Source organism: Ostrea edulis, chromosome 3, assembly GCF_947568905.1.
Source record: "Ostrea edulis chromosome 3, xbOstEdul1.1, whole genome shotgun sequence".
NCBI lineage: Eukaryota > Metazoa > Mollusca > Bivalvia > Ostreida > Ostreidae > Ostrea > Ostrea edulis.
In genome coordinates this window covers 32,081,068-32,093,917 of record NC_079166.1, presented here as the reverse complement: position 1 = coordinate 32,093,917, position 12,850 = coordinate 32,081,068, and the positions used below count along the sequence as shown (strand labels likewise).

Below are 12,850 nucleotides of genomic sequence, written 5' to 3'. Positions count from 1 at the left end.
TTGATACAGATTTCAAAAATGAAAATTTACATACATGTATATATACATTTTCAATTGTGGTGGAAATGTGCGATGTCTTTAAATGTCACTAAAAAATTGTCATGTTAATCAAAATTGATGAAAGTTTTATTTATCAAAAATAATTTGTGTATGAAAATCGATGTCGTATAACATAAACCTACAAGAGTTATACCCCCCTTAACTATATGAATTTAGATTCTTATTCGACATTGATCTTATGATCTCTCTTCTAAATCCTATCAGATTTACCTATTCATGTTGCACATGTCGTTATATATCGCCATTGTAGATACATGTAACATTGGTATAGTTTGGAACAAAATTAAATCACTTGTTAGTACATATGTACCTTTAATTAAGTGCTACAAATAAAACACAAGGAAATGACTATTTAAAGTTGATCCCTTTTTACCTTTAAAAGATGTAGATCACAAAGCGTACATACACATAGGGAAGTGTGGCTAAAAACAAGTAAATTATATCTTCCTTCTTTGTGATCTAGATATACTGTTGAAGAGAAGAATATACTGCATATTTAGTTTTAGGGTGTAGTTTTATTGGGTGAGTTAAAATTGTAATTAGAGTTTTATTAGGTATCATAAAATGCCAGCAAAATATATGCCGTGAGTTTTAAAAAAAAATGTTCCCGACAGGCATTTATTTACTTTGGAATTTGCCTTAAATTTCCTTTCTTTCTATTTTCAGAGGGAGTTGTATAGAACTACCTTTATTTTGTCAGTCAGATCTCTCGAGACGTACATAATACTCCAAGGAAGTACAGGTGATTGTGGCATACATGTATCGCTGTTTCCTAGATTTGCGCAAGTATCAATTTCATGGTTATTTAAAACCTGCTGTTTTTTTAATACTTAATTTCGTATCTATCGCTACTTAGTATGTTCTTTTCGTGGAAAGCTTGTAAGATTTCGTAGTCTGACATATCCACGAAAACAAGGAAATTCATATTCAATGAAAAATGATGAAACCATCAATGTACATTGTATTTCATGCTAGATTATAATAAATTATTAATACAGATACACAACTACAATGTACATGTATGTGAATTTAGCATGAATTGCTGACATCTGACCAAAGCACATAAATATACCATACGACATGTACATACATTCCTTCAATCCTTCTATATAACATTTTTGCGCATTCTTTATAGATGTAGAATGGAATCCACACACGGCTCACTTGTATACGAGAACGTCGTTCCGTGTGGTGGGTGTGACAACCATGTACAGTTTGTGTGTGAGCCATGTAATGATAGTTTCTGTAAAGCTTGTGTGGGGGAGCATCTGTCTAAACGAGACAGCGGAAGTCATGACGTGAAATACCACCAATCCTTTAGCGAAAAGCAACAAAAGGTGAGTTGTATTTGAGAAAGTTAAGTACATGTAAAAGATTTCAGACAAAAGATCCACGACTCTAATTCTAAATTACATATTATGTACACCAAACGAAGGTGTGCTATATACATGTAGCAGGATTACCTTCACGAAAAGATAGCTACATATATATACTGAGATTTTCCTTCTATTATAGTCATATTACCTTCACAAAATCTGCTATATAGTACAATTTACATCGGAAAAAGTTATGGAAAACCATTTTTTAAAATTTAAAACAAAAATCGTAAACGATTCGGATCTTGTTACTATGTTATATTTATATTGCTACATTATACTTATATTGCTACATTATACTTATATTGCTGTGTTATATTTATATTGCTGTGTTATATCTATATTGCTGTGTTATATATAGTGATATGTTATATTTATGTTGCTATGTTATATTTATGTTGCTATGTTATATTTATATTGCTATGTTATATTTATATTGCTCTGTTATATGTATATTGCTATGTTATATTTATATTGCTGTGTTATATAGATTGCTATGTTATATTTATATTGCTATGTTATATTTATATTGCTATGTTATATTTATATTGCTATGTTATATTTATATTGCTGTGTTATATAGATTGCTATGTTATACTTATATTGCTATGTTATATTTATATAGCTGTTATATTTATATTGCTATGTTATATTTATATTGCTGTGTTATATCTATATTGCTATGTTATATTTATATTGCTATGTTATATTTATTATAGGATTAAACGTTCTTTTTGAAGAATTTATCGATGTGTAAACTCCAGACATTTTGCTCACAAACTGAATAAAAGTGCGAAGCACTTTTATGTTAAGTTTCTGAGTAAAATGTCCGGAGTTTACACATCGATAAATTCTTCAAAAAGAACGTTTGATTCTTATAATTCCAATTCATTCACTTTACTAACAATTCCAAAAATTTGAATAGTTTCCCCGCACTATGTTATTTGTTTTCAGGTGTGTATGAATACATCGCGTTTTCGGATTTATTGATGTGTAAACTTTTGTTCAGCTTTATTTTCGTCCAATTAAAACAATTGTAATAAATAACATTGGAATTATATTGCTATGTTATATTTATATTGCTATGTTATACTTATATTGCTATGTTATATTTATATAGCTATGTTATATTTATATTGCTCTGTTATATTTATATTGCTATGTTATACTTATATTGCTATGTTATATTTATATTGCTATGTTATACTTATATTGCTATGTTATATTTATATAGCTATGTTATATTTATATTGCTATGTTATATTTATATTGCTATGTTATACTTATATTGCTATGTTATATTTATATTGCTATGTTATACTTATATTGCTATGTTATATTTATATTGCTATGTTATACTTATATTGTTATGTTATATTTATATTGCTATGTTATACTTATATTGCTATGTTAAATTTATATAGCTATGTTATATTTATATTGCTATGTTATATTTATATTGCTATGTTATACTTATATTGCTATGTTATATGTATATTGCTATGTTATATTTATATTGCTATGTTATATTTATATAGCTATGTTATATTTATATTGCTATGTTATATTTATATTGCTATGTTATATTCATATCTGTGATTCAATATAAGTTTCTACACTGTTTTTGCTTTTGACTTTAATGATATATAATAATAATTACATGTAAAGAAATCATTAAGTTGAAAATAAGACCGTCCTAGTTTATTATTCACAATCAAGCAAGTCATGCAGTCAAAATCAAACCGAATTTCAGAACATGAATTCTCATTTGTATAATTTTATCATACGATTCACCAAATAAATACCTAACTAAAATATTTTTTAGTAACCCGATGAATCACTTCAAACAAGACAATTCAAAGAATGTATGCCCCTCCTGTTTAAGGACAGAAGAGGAATGAAAAGGACTATTTGTGACATTGACCCTTGATCTTTAGATCTCAAAATTACGAATGACATTACCTTAATTCATTGCAAACGCTCAAATAAGACTAGAAGCTACTTAATATGGCTAGAATGTAAATTAGTGACCTTGACGGTCAACCTTTTCAAGTCAAGATCAATAGCTGTCTTTCTTATTAGGGTTTATTATATATATTACACATCATACAGCGACATTATATTAAATTCCATTTGCAAAAATGAATTTTTTTAAGCTCGGCCTTTCACTTATTAATAGGGTCTTATTTGAGTCGTAAGGATTTATGATGATTCATAATATAATATTTCATTACAAAGCTCAAGGACTGGGTATTACAGATAGACAGACGGACGGACAGCAAGACAGACGGACTCAAATGCTTTTCGCTGTTACCAAGAAAAGAAAAAAAAAGAACAAGAGGTACTGTGAGCAATGCTCACTAAGAATACCCCCCGCTTACCCCGATCTCCCAAAGGGTGTTGGTAATAGGTATAAACTACCTCTTTTCTGAGTGTAAAAAACAAATGGCATGACAAACCGAACCATATTGCTACTTCGATGTCCAGTGCGCATGACCTTTGACCTTTTGACCCCAAAATCAATAGGGAACATCTTCATCCCATGGGTAGTCCATATGTGTGATACGGTGACTGTAGGTGGAAAGGATAACGCTTTAGAGCCCGGAAACCACATTGCTACTTCGATGTCCAGTGCGCTTGACCTTTGACCTTTTGACCCCAAAATCAATAGGGAACATCTTCATCCCATGGGTAGTCCATATGTATGATATGGTGACTGTAGGTGGAAAGGATAACGCTTTAGAGCCCGGAAACCATATTGCTACTTCGATGTCCAGTGCGCGTGACCTTTGACCTTTTGACCCCAAAATCGATAGGGAACATCTTCATCCCATGGGTAGTCCATATGTATGATATGGTGACTGTAGGTGGAAAGGATAATGCTTTAGAGCCCGGAAACCATATTGCTACTTCGATGTCCAGTGCGCATGACCTTTGACCTTTTGACCCCAAAATCGATAGGGAACATCTTCATCCCATGGGTAGTCCATATGTATGATATGGTGACGGTAGGTGGAAAGGATAATGCTTTAGAGTCCGGAAACCATTGCGTCTACGGACGGACGGACAGACGGACAACCCGATTCCAGTATACCCCCCCCCCCCACAACTTGTTGCGGGGGGTATAATAATTTTTCTTAATCTAAAATGCATACTTTCGTATGCAAATATATCTAACTGAAGGTTGATTTAAAGCCCGGTTGGTTCTTCGTAAAATATTTTTCTAAATTTTAAACCAAAACTGGGAGGGGGATCCGTACTGTGGAGGGGCAATCCTGCTATATAGTAGGACCGGGCGGGGGGGGGGGGGGGGGGGGCAAATGTACTACTAATATACAGCCAATTTTACTGGGGAAAAGCTACTATACAACACTGGCATTTATTTTCAAAGTTAAAATTTGTGCCGCATTCCAAAACTTAATCAAACTCTGTTTAATTAAGACATGAAAATTATGGGGGGAAAAAGAAAAGAGAAAAAAAAAAACGAAAAAAAAAACCCACCCCAATACTGATAGAGATGAATGAATAAGCAGCCAACACAGCTGTAAATTGATACTTGTCATGTATCTGTGTGTACATGTTCATAAGTAAAACAGGCATTCGTTTCTTTAAACTACAGACGCGTAAGGGACAAGGAAATGTACCCGTCATAAAATGTGTCGTTGATGGCTGGCAGATGAGCGGGAAAACAAGCATGATTAAAGCCTACATCGACGGCAAGTGCCCGGATTTTGGAAGCATCCAACCCACTTTGCATGACGTACATTCCGTTGACTATCAGTACCAGGGCAGTGAGGTTGCCATTCATTTGTATGACATTCCGTCATGTGAATTTTACGAAGGACTCAAAAGACTCTTCCTTCAGGAACAAACCTATGACGTTTTTCTTCTTTGCATTCCTATTGATTTCGTGAATTTTGAAAAGGAATCAAACAATGTAAGTTATTAAAAATGTTGCAAAATGCAGTTCTAGAATTCTATTCTATCCTGAAGGATAAAACCGCACAAAAAATGTCAACTGATAAATAATCGATGACATCAAAGTCAACAAAAACTTAAGATATACCGGTAAGTAAAATTAAGTTGTGAACAGTTGAAAAAAGAAAAGAAGATATCTGTATGACTGACGTATCTAAATAATCATGACTGACATATTTAGATATCTGTGTGACTGACATGTCTGAATAATGTATGACTGACATATTTAAATATATGTATGACTTACAAATCTAAATATCTGTATGACTGGCATATTTAGATATCTATGACTGACATATTTAAATATTTGTATGACTGCCATATCTAAAATCCCCAAAGTATAGATACTTTAGGTCTCTTATTTTCTGCAGCTTCTGAAAGACTTGCACTCCTGCCTTCCGGATCCGCCCCCGATAATTGTGATCGCAACAAAAATAGATCTCCGCAACAAAATAGGAGATGAACGACAACAGAAGTTATTGAAGTCAGATGAACTGCGTAATTTCGCGCAGACGATAAATGCTGTCAACTATTTTGAATGCTCAGCCATTAAAAACGTAAGCATGCGTACTGATACCCCCCCCCCCCCCTAAAATTTTCAAATTTAAGATAAAGCGTGGTCTCTTGTTTAGAAAAATGTAAACGATAAAGGAATCTATAATTTAAAGAGATGCGTTTCATTTCAAAGAGATATCTACAATTATGTGTTTAGAAAAAAAAAATCTCTAAGTTAAAAGATACGTCTAAACTTATAGATATATGTCTCTATGAAAGGGGTATCTCTTTCACTTAGATAGCTCTTTTACATTTAGAGATAGCCTTTTCATTTAGATTTTTTATAAGAATTTGCATATGAGATATCTGTACATGTATCCCTCTGCATCCAAAGGAGATACATGTATCTCTGAACAAAAAGAGATATTTCTCTCAATTATTTTGATTCTGGTCAAATGCACACGGAATGTTCTCCAAAGCGAAAGGTCGCCAAGTCGTCCAAAGAATGATTTCAATATCCATGTGAGATTTGGCATTATACTACTTGGTACTAGTTAGTTAAGTAATTGCAGGTAATTATACCCGAACTTTTAAAAGAAAGTCCGGGTATATTGTTGTCACATGTACCCTGGTCCGTCATTTCCTCTGCCACACTTTCCTCTTCCTCTAGATACTCTTCTATCTTACGCAGTAACCAAGTAATCTTTTGTAATATGATAGTACACAAACTAAGCAATACTCATTATATTATCCTTACAAGCTGAACAATCACACCGCGACATCTTTACCACTGTAAGTCTACCCATATTATAGCTACAGAACTGTAGCTCTCTGAAAAAAATATTTTGACGGTTCTGCAGCTATCCATATTAGCGATATCTATATTTTAACGCAATGATCAGATGATTTTGCATTAATTTCTGAACGTGGATACACTAAATCAATAGCACTAGTTTTTACTCTAGATATCTGGGGGTTTGATGCTGGAGAATCTCGTTTTTTAAAGGAAAATAAAGGAAAATTTTGTGTAGATTAAAAGTATATCCATTTTTTTCAGGAGAGCTTCGCAGATATTCTACAAGCAGTTGCTGCGATATACTTCACGCCGGGCAGGATGAAAAAGAACAGGCACCACCTTATAAAGCACTGTCTTTTAATGTAGAGGTCTTCGTGGAAACCATATTTATTTTTCTTATATTTTATTCTCTTGATGACTTTGTTTTCGGAGGCGAGAAATGGCATAATGTATACTATGATTATACAAAGATTTACATGTTATATCACACATTTAGTATAATTTCATCATTATCATCATCATTACTCGGAAGTTGTTTTAAATATTTGTAAAGTATAAGTATAGTGAATAATGATGTACATTTTGTAGACGATGGGTTTTTTATGGTTTACGTTTTTATTTTCACACAATACAAACAATTTTTATGGAGTGCCAAATCAACAAATTCAATCAACACTTCGCCGCGAGTTACGTCCCTTTGCGGGGTCAGCCAAAAGTCAATCGGTGAAAACCACAGGCAATTGCATCGCTTGGGGTCGAATTTACTATATAAAGAGTACTCTTTATATAGTAAATTCGACCCCAAGCGATGCAATTGCCTGTGGTGAAAACCCAAGTTTTTCTTCTTTACCTTACCAAATGTAAGATGTTATTATGTTGAATTTTAGCCAATATACCAAGTTTTCATACAAGTTAATGGGTTGCCCCAATCTGGGGCATTATTGTAGTTGACTGCAATTGATGGAAAAATAACAGATGTCAAAGCTACATATATAGGAAAATTACAAAGGCAAACGAAGGGAAATACGATTTTTAACCGGGAGATGGCGGACAAGGGACGTAACTTGCGCGAAGTGTTGATACGTGTATACATCCCGTTCGCAATTAAAAAGGCCGTTAAAACCACAGGTGCTTGTGGACAGGACTTCCGGTATCCCCCTTCTTGTATTTTGAAATGTTCAATTCCTTGGGTATTTCGGACGTATTTTTGATAAAATATGTAACTTCAGAGTTTATATATTTCAATGGAATACACAAATCTCGCATAGAAACCGTTTTTAAAAATGTCATATCACCGATCATATATTATGATCGGTGATATGACATTTTTAAAAACGGTTTCTATGCGAGATTTGTGTATTCCATTGAAATATATAAACTCTGAAGTTACATATTTTATCAAAAATACGTCCGAAATACCCAAGGAATTGAACATTTCAAAATACAAGAAGGGGGGTACCGGAAGTCCTGTCCACAAGCACCTGTGGTTAAAACTAAACAAAATTAACCAATAAATTCAAAATTGCAAAAAGGCAACCGAAGTATATCGTAAATTCTTATTTAAAGAAACTCATGAATTCGATCATCTATTTCGTCGTATTACTGTTTTTCTAATTGGTGATTGGCTAAAAACTGTAACAATAATAATCACACAATTCATTTTGAACAAACTGGCTGTTTGAGTTACAAATTACACGCCAGTCTTATATTTTTGGCATTCAAAATTAAAATACGAATAACTCTAGAAGCAACTAATTAACAATGCAATATGGCAGTGCCCATACGGATCACAAAAATTTCAGTGAACATACCTCGTCAGATGTATGTAGAGATTATCTCTATTCATTTGCTGATTTTCTAATTTTTTCTTTTACATACGTGTTACCTTTAGAGCCTTCGACCCATCCGAGCTTCGCTCGATATTATGCGCAATAATTGAATTCATACGCGCATCATATCAATTATTGCGCGCATCAAATCGGGTATTGCTCTTAAATATTATGAATATGGTAGAAAGGTTTCCTGTTACGCCTGGATATTGGTCAAACCATTCAGCATCACTTGTAGAGTTAAAAGTTAATAAATTTAAAAGAGGTTGTGGACTCTTGAAATTCAATAGTAATCTACTGACAGAAAATCAATATGGATAAAGTCAAGCAAATTATACTTAAAATACAAAGCTAATATCTACATGCTGACAAGATAGACATCAACCATTAATAGCATTTTTCTTTTCATGGAAGAAAAAGGGAAGAGACAAACTTTAGAACACCTTATTGGAAGAGATTGAAATCATAGAGTCAGATATTCTCTTTAGAGAAGTCGGGTGAAGGCTATGCCTCTCGACTTCTCTAAAGAGAATAAGAGTCAGACTGTAATATTAAATCATAACCTTTCGAGGAAAAAAATATGTTGAATTTTGAAAATGAAAGGAAGGAAAAATTACAAGGTCACATTATTAAATACAGATTACGGGCTAAATCGGTAGAAGAAGGAGGAAATCCCTAGTATATGTTTTTGTTCTTCAGAATCTTGTATTTTTTCTTACACAAAAAGTTAGAAACTCAGTTTGGTTGTATATAGTGTCGCTACATAGGAGAAAATACAAGGTTTGTGTATACACTGTATATAATATCTTGTCTTTTACCGAACACCAGGATTACTTGTGCTCGTAGATTTTGCTTTCGACTCCTTATCCTGGAATTTCAATTATAAAGGTTTAGATTATTTTGGTTTTGGGGATTATAAGATTGAACAAATATTTTGAATACAATTACAAATATTACAGAATCTGTATTACTAAGTGGTTTCCTATCAGGAAATTTGATATACAGAGAGGTTGTAGACAAGGTGATCCTATTGTTCCTTATTTATTTATTTTTTGTGCAGAAAATATAGCTATATCAAAGATATAATAGTGAATGGTAAGAAACACAAAATTTTCCAATATGCTGACGACACAACTTTGGCTGTCCCGTGGGGATATGGCTTAGAAGAGGTGGACTCGGTACCCCTTACTTGTCAAAAGAGGCGACGAAATGGGGTGGTCCTTCGGATGAGACCGGGAAAAAAAAAACGAGGCCCCGTGTCACAGCGGCGTGGCACGATAAAGATCCTCCCTGCTCAAAGGCCGTAAGCGCTGACTATAGGCCTAAATTTTACAGCCCTTCACCGGCAATGGTGACGTCTCCATATGAGTGAAAAATTCTCGAGTGGGACGTAAACAATATACAACCAACGAACCTAAATCTCTTTTCGCTGCACTTGACACTATATAGACTACTACTTAACTTTCTCTCTGGATTAAAAAAATAAATCAGACACAAAAATTGTTTTGATAGGCTAAAAAAAACAACTCTAAAGTATTATATCACCACACAAGATGGACACTAGAGTGGGGATGTGCTACTTTCACTTTACTGGGAATAGAAATCTCTGGATATTGAAAAAAAAGAAAGAAGTTGATTTAAATTAAATTTAGTATTCATATACCATAAATCAAAGTTTTGATACGCCATTGGAATAGAAGAATTCTCACTCCCATTGGTTTCTAAGTAAGTTTTTAAAAAACAAAAATTGAATGGAATTCAAAGATTGACAAGGTCAAGGCACAGATTATCACTCAAGATTACTTAAAAGGTGGTATCAAAATGGTTGCGTTAAAAAAAAACTTTTTCATGTCTTCAAAATGTTCCTTGCTTAATAAAATGTCACAACGGGTGGTTTAAAAAATGTTTGCTTTTGGAGGTGAATATGTGTTTGCTGTTACAAAACAGCTATGGATTTTTGGGTGACGTTTTTCAATCATGAACACTATATGGTGGAAACAATGGATGATGCATTTTCCATGTAAAAACTCAGCTCTATCCCAGTGTGGCATAATAACAAACTTGTGTGTTGGTGGTAAAAGTATTTATGTTAAAACATGATATCAACGTAACATGGTGTGAAAATAATTGGAGACTTTTTTTTTTTAGATTAAGATGGAATGTTTTCATTACTACAAGATTTCTCACAAAAATTTAGACTAATATATGTATATACAATGCAATAGTATTGCCAGTACTATATTCAAGTTTTTTTAAGGTTATATGTCTGTCAAGAGATCAGATGTTTAAAAAATTGAACGCCATTCATTCATTTTTACTTTGAATATATACGGTTGAATGAAATATGTTCCGAAGTGTTATATGTGATATGATTAATAGTAATGACCCCGTACCCCAATCAATCCAAAAATGGAACACCGAATTATCTATACAGTTGTTTAAAGTTTGTTTTAAAACAAGCATTGATACCCAAGTTCAGAGGCTACAATACCGAACTCTGCAGAGAGAGTTTCTTCCTACGAAATATTACCTTAGGAAAATCAGTATCATTTCAGATGGTTGTTGTTCTTTCTGTAAAGATGTAGAAACAATTCCACGTATGTTTATGTCTTGTTCTGAATTTCTAACACTTTGAAATTAGAAAAAAAAAAACAAACACCAAGATGTACCTAACATTACTTGGAGTGAAACACTTATCAGTTTGTGTAGTAAAGTTGTTAATTTCATAATTCTGTTTATGATCCTTAGCTCAAAAGCACTAGCCAAGTGGACTGCACTCGTTTTTTGCTCAAAGCAGGCAAAACAGAACAAGTTTGAGAACAGAAAATGTCATTTATTTAGTAAATGACGAAAAGTATATACAGTACAGGGGGTCATTAAAACCAAGTAAAAATTAAGATCATATGCTGCAAATGACTAGATGACCCCCTGTTACATACATCTATAAAATTGACATTGAGAAAGAGAACATATATACACAAAATAAAAACATCCGATAGGGGGTCTAACAAGATGACCCCCTATTGCATACACATATGTAAAAAGACTAGCGTAAAAATATTGCCTGCCCACAAAAAAAGGTGGGTAGCAACAAGAAATCAAGGCCATGTCAGTTATATCGTAAATGGCTAAAATGATATACAGTACATGGAGGTAGAAGAGGTGGACGGTGGGTACAAAAATTGCTGCTCTGAACTAGCATGGCTCCTGGTACATAGTAAACAAACAGACAATGACCACGTGACGAACATGTTACATTTGATTGGATGAAATACAGCAAGTAAGGAGAAGGGTAAAATTAGATCAAAAACAGCCATTACTCCACCCAGACATAACAGGTCAGGGTAAAGTGAGAGACAAATACCTCGCACGTCACATAAAAGTTATTATTTACAATAATCACTGATTTATGATCCTTAGCTCAAAAGCACTAGCCAAGTGGACTGCACTCGTTTTTGCTCAAAGCAGGCAAAACAGAACAAGTTTGAGAATAGAAAATGTCATTATACCAAATAATATTTTCAATTTTTCAAAACTAAACTCCTCGTATTACTGGGGTGGTACATTATCCCCCCCCCAAAAAAAAATCATGCAAAGTACTAGAAAACTACTTTTCATCTGGATATGTAACTTGTAATATGAAGTATACAACCAACTATGCTGGGTGATAGTAGTGTGAAAGAGTGCGTGAGATAATGCGAGAATGCACAAAATGGTTAATATGTATCTTCATTACTTTTATGATGGTTGGTTGGTTGAATATTGTTTAACGTCCTTCTCAAGAACTTTTCACTCATATGGAGACGTCACCAATACTGATGAAGGACTTCAAATTTAGGCCTATGCTCGGCGCTTACGGCCATTGAGCAGGAAGGGGTCTTTATCGTGCAACACCTGCTGTTGTTTAGTTTAGTTTATTTATTTAGGAATAGGCACATATACAATATAAATATAAGACAATATCACTGAGGAACACATAGTTAAAACAAAAGTTGTTGTTAAATAGATAAGATAAAAAGGTAAATTTTAACAGCTCTTTGACTTTAAAGGGACTGGTTCACGTTTTTCGAAAGAAATATTTTTCATTTGTGATGTTAAAAATTAAAAATATAGCTCATTTAATGTTGACAACCAAAATTTGGACCGTCTGAATGCAAGGATAAGAGCAATATTTTAGCTTTGATTCTGTGTTATGTAAACAAAGACTCGAGTCTTTTTATGTAAACAAACCAACCAGTGAAACATTAATTTTGTAATTCAAAGGATCTTCATTTTGTACAATTACAAATTTTAACTTTTAAATGACACATTTTACC

The 12,850-nt window shown here is 33.3% G+C and overlaps 1 protein-coding gene across 2 annotated transcripts; it reads left to right on the top strand.

The window, feature by feature from the left end:
- The first annotated feature begins 461 nt into the window (after positions 1–461).
- LOC125675700 (ras-related protein Rac1-like) lies at positions 462–7,292 on the top strand. 2 transcript variants are annotated; one of them, XM_048913486.2, is made up of 6 exons: positions 462–582; positions 727–802; positions 1,196–1,397; positions 5,056–5,373; positions 5,786–5,971; positions 6,967–7,292. In XM_048913486.2, exons 3-6 carry the CDS (start codon positions 1,203–1,205, stop codon positions 7,069–7,071), a joined length of 804 nt encoding a protein of 267 aa, XP_048769443.2. In that variant the 5' UTR covers positions 462–582; positions 727–802; positions 1,196–1,202; the 3' UTR covers positions 7,072–7,292. The 2 variants fall into 2 exon arrangements, with proteins under 2 accessions (XP_048769443.2, XP_048769442.2); XM_048913485.2 differs by having other exon boundaries at positions 727–842.
- Positions 7,293–12,850: the final 5,558 nt, after the last annotated feature.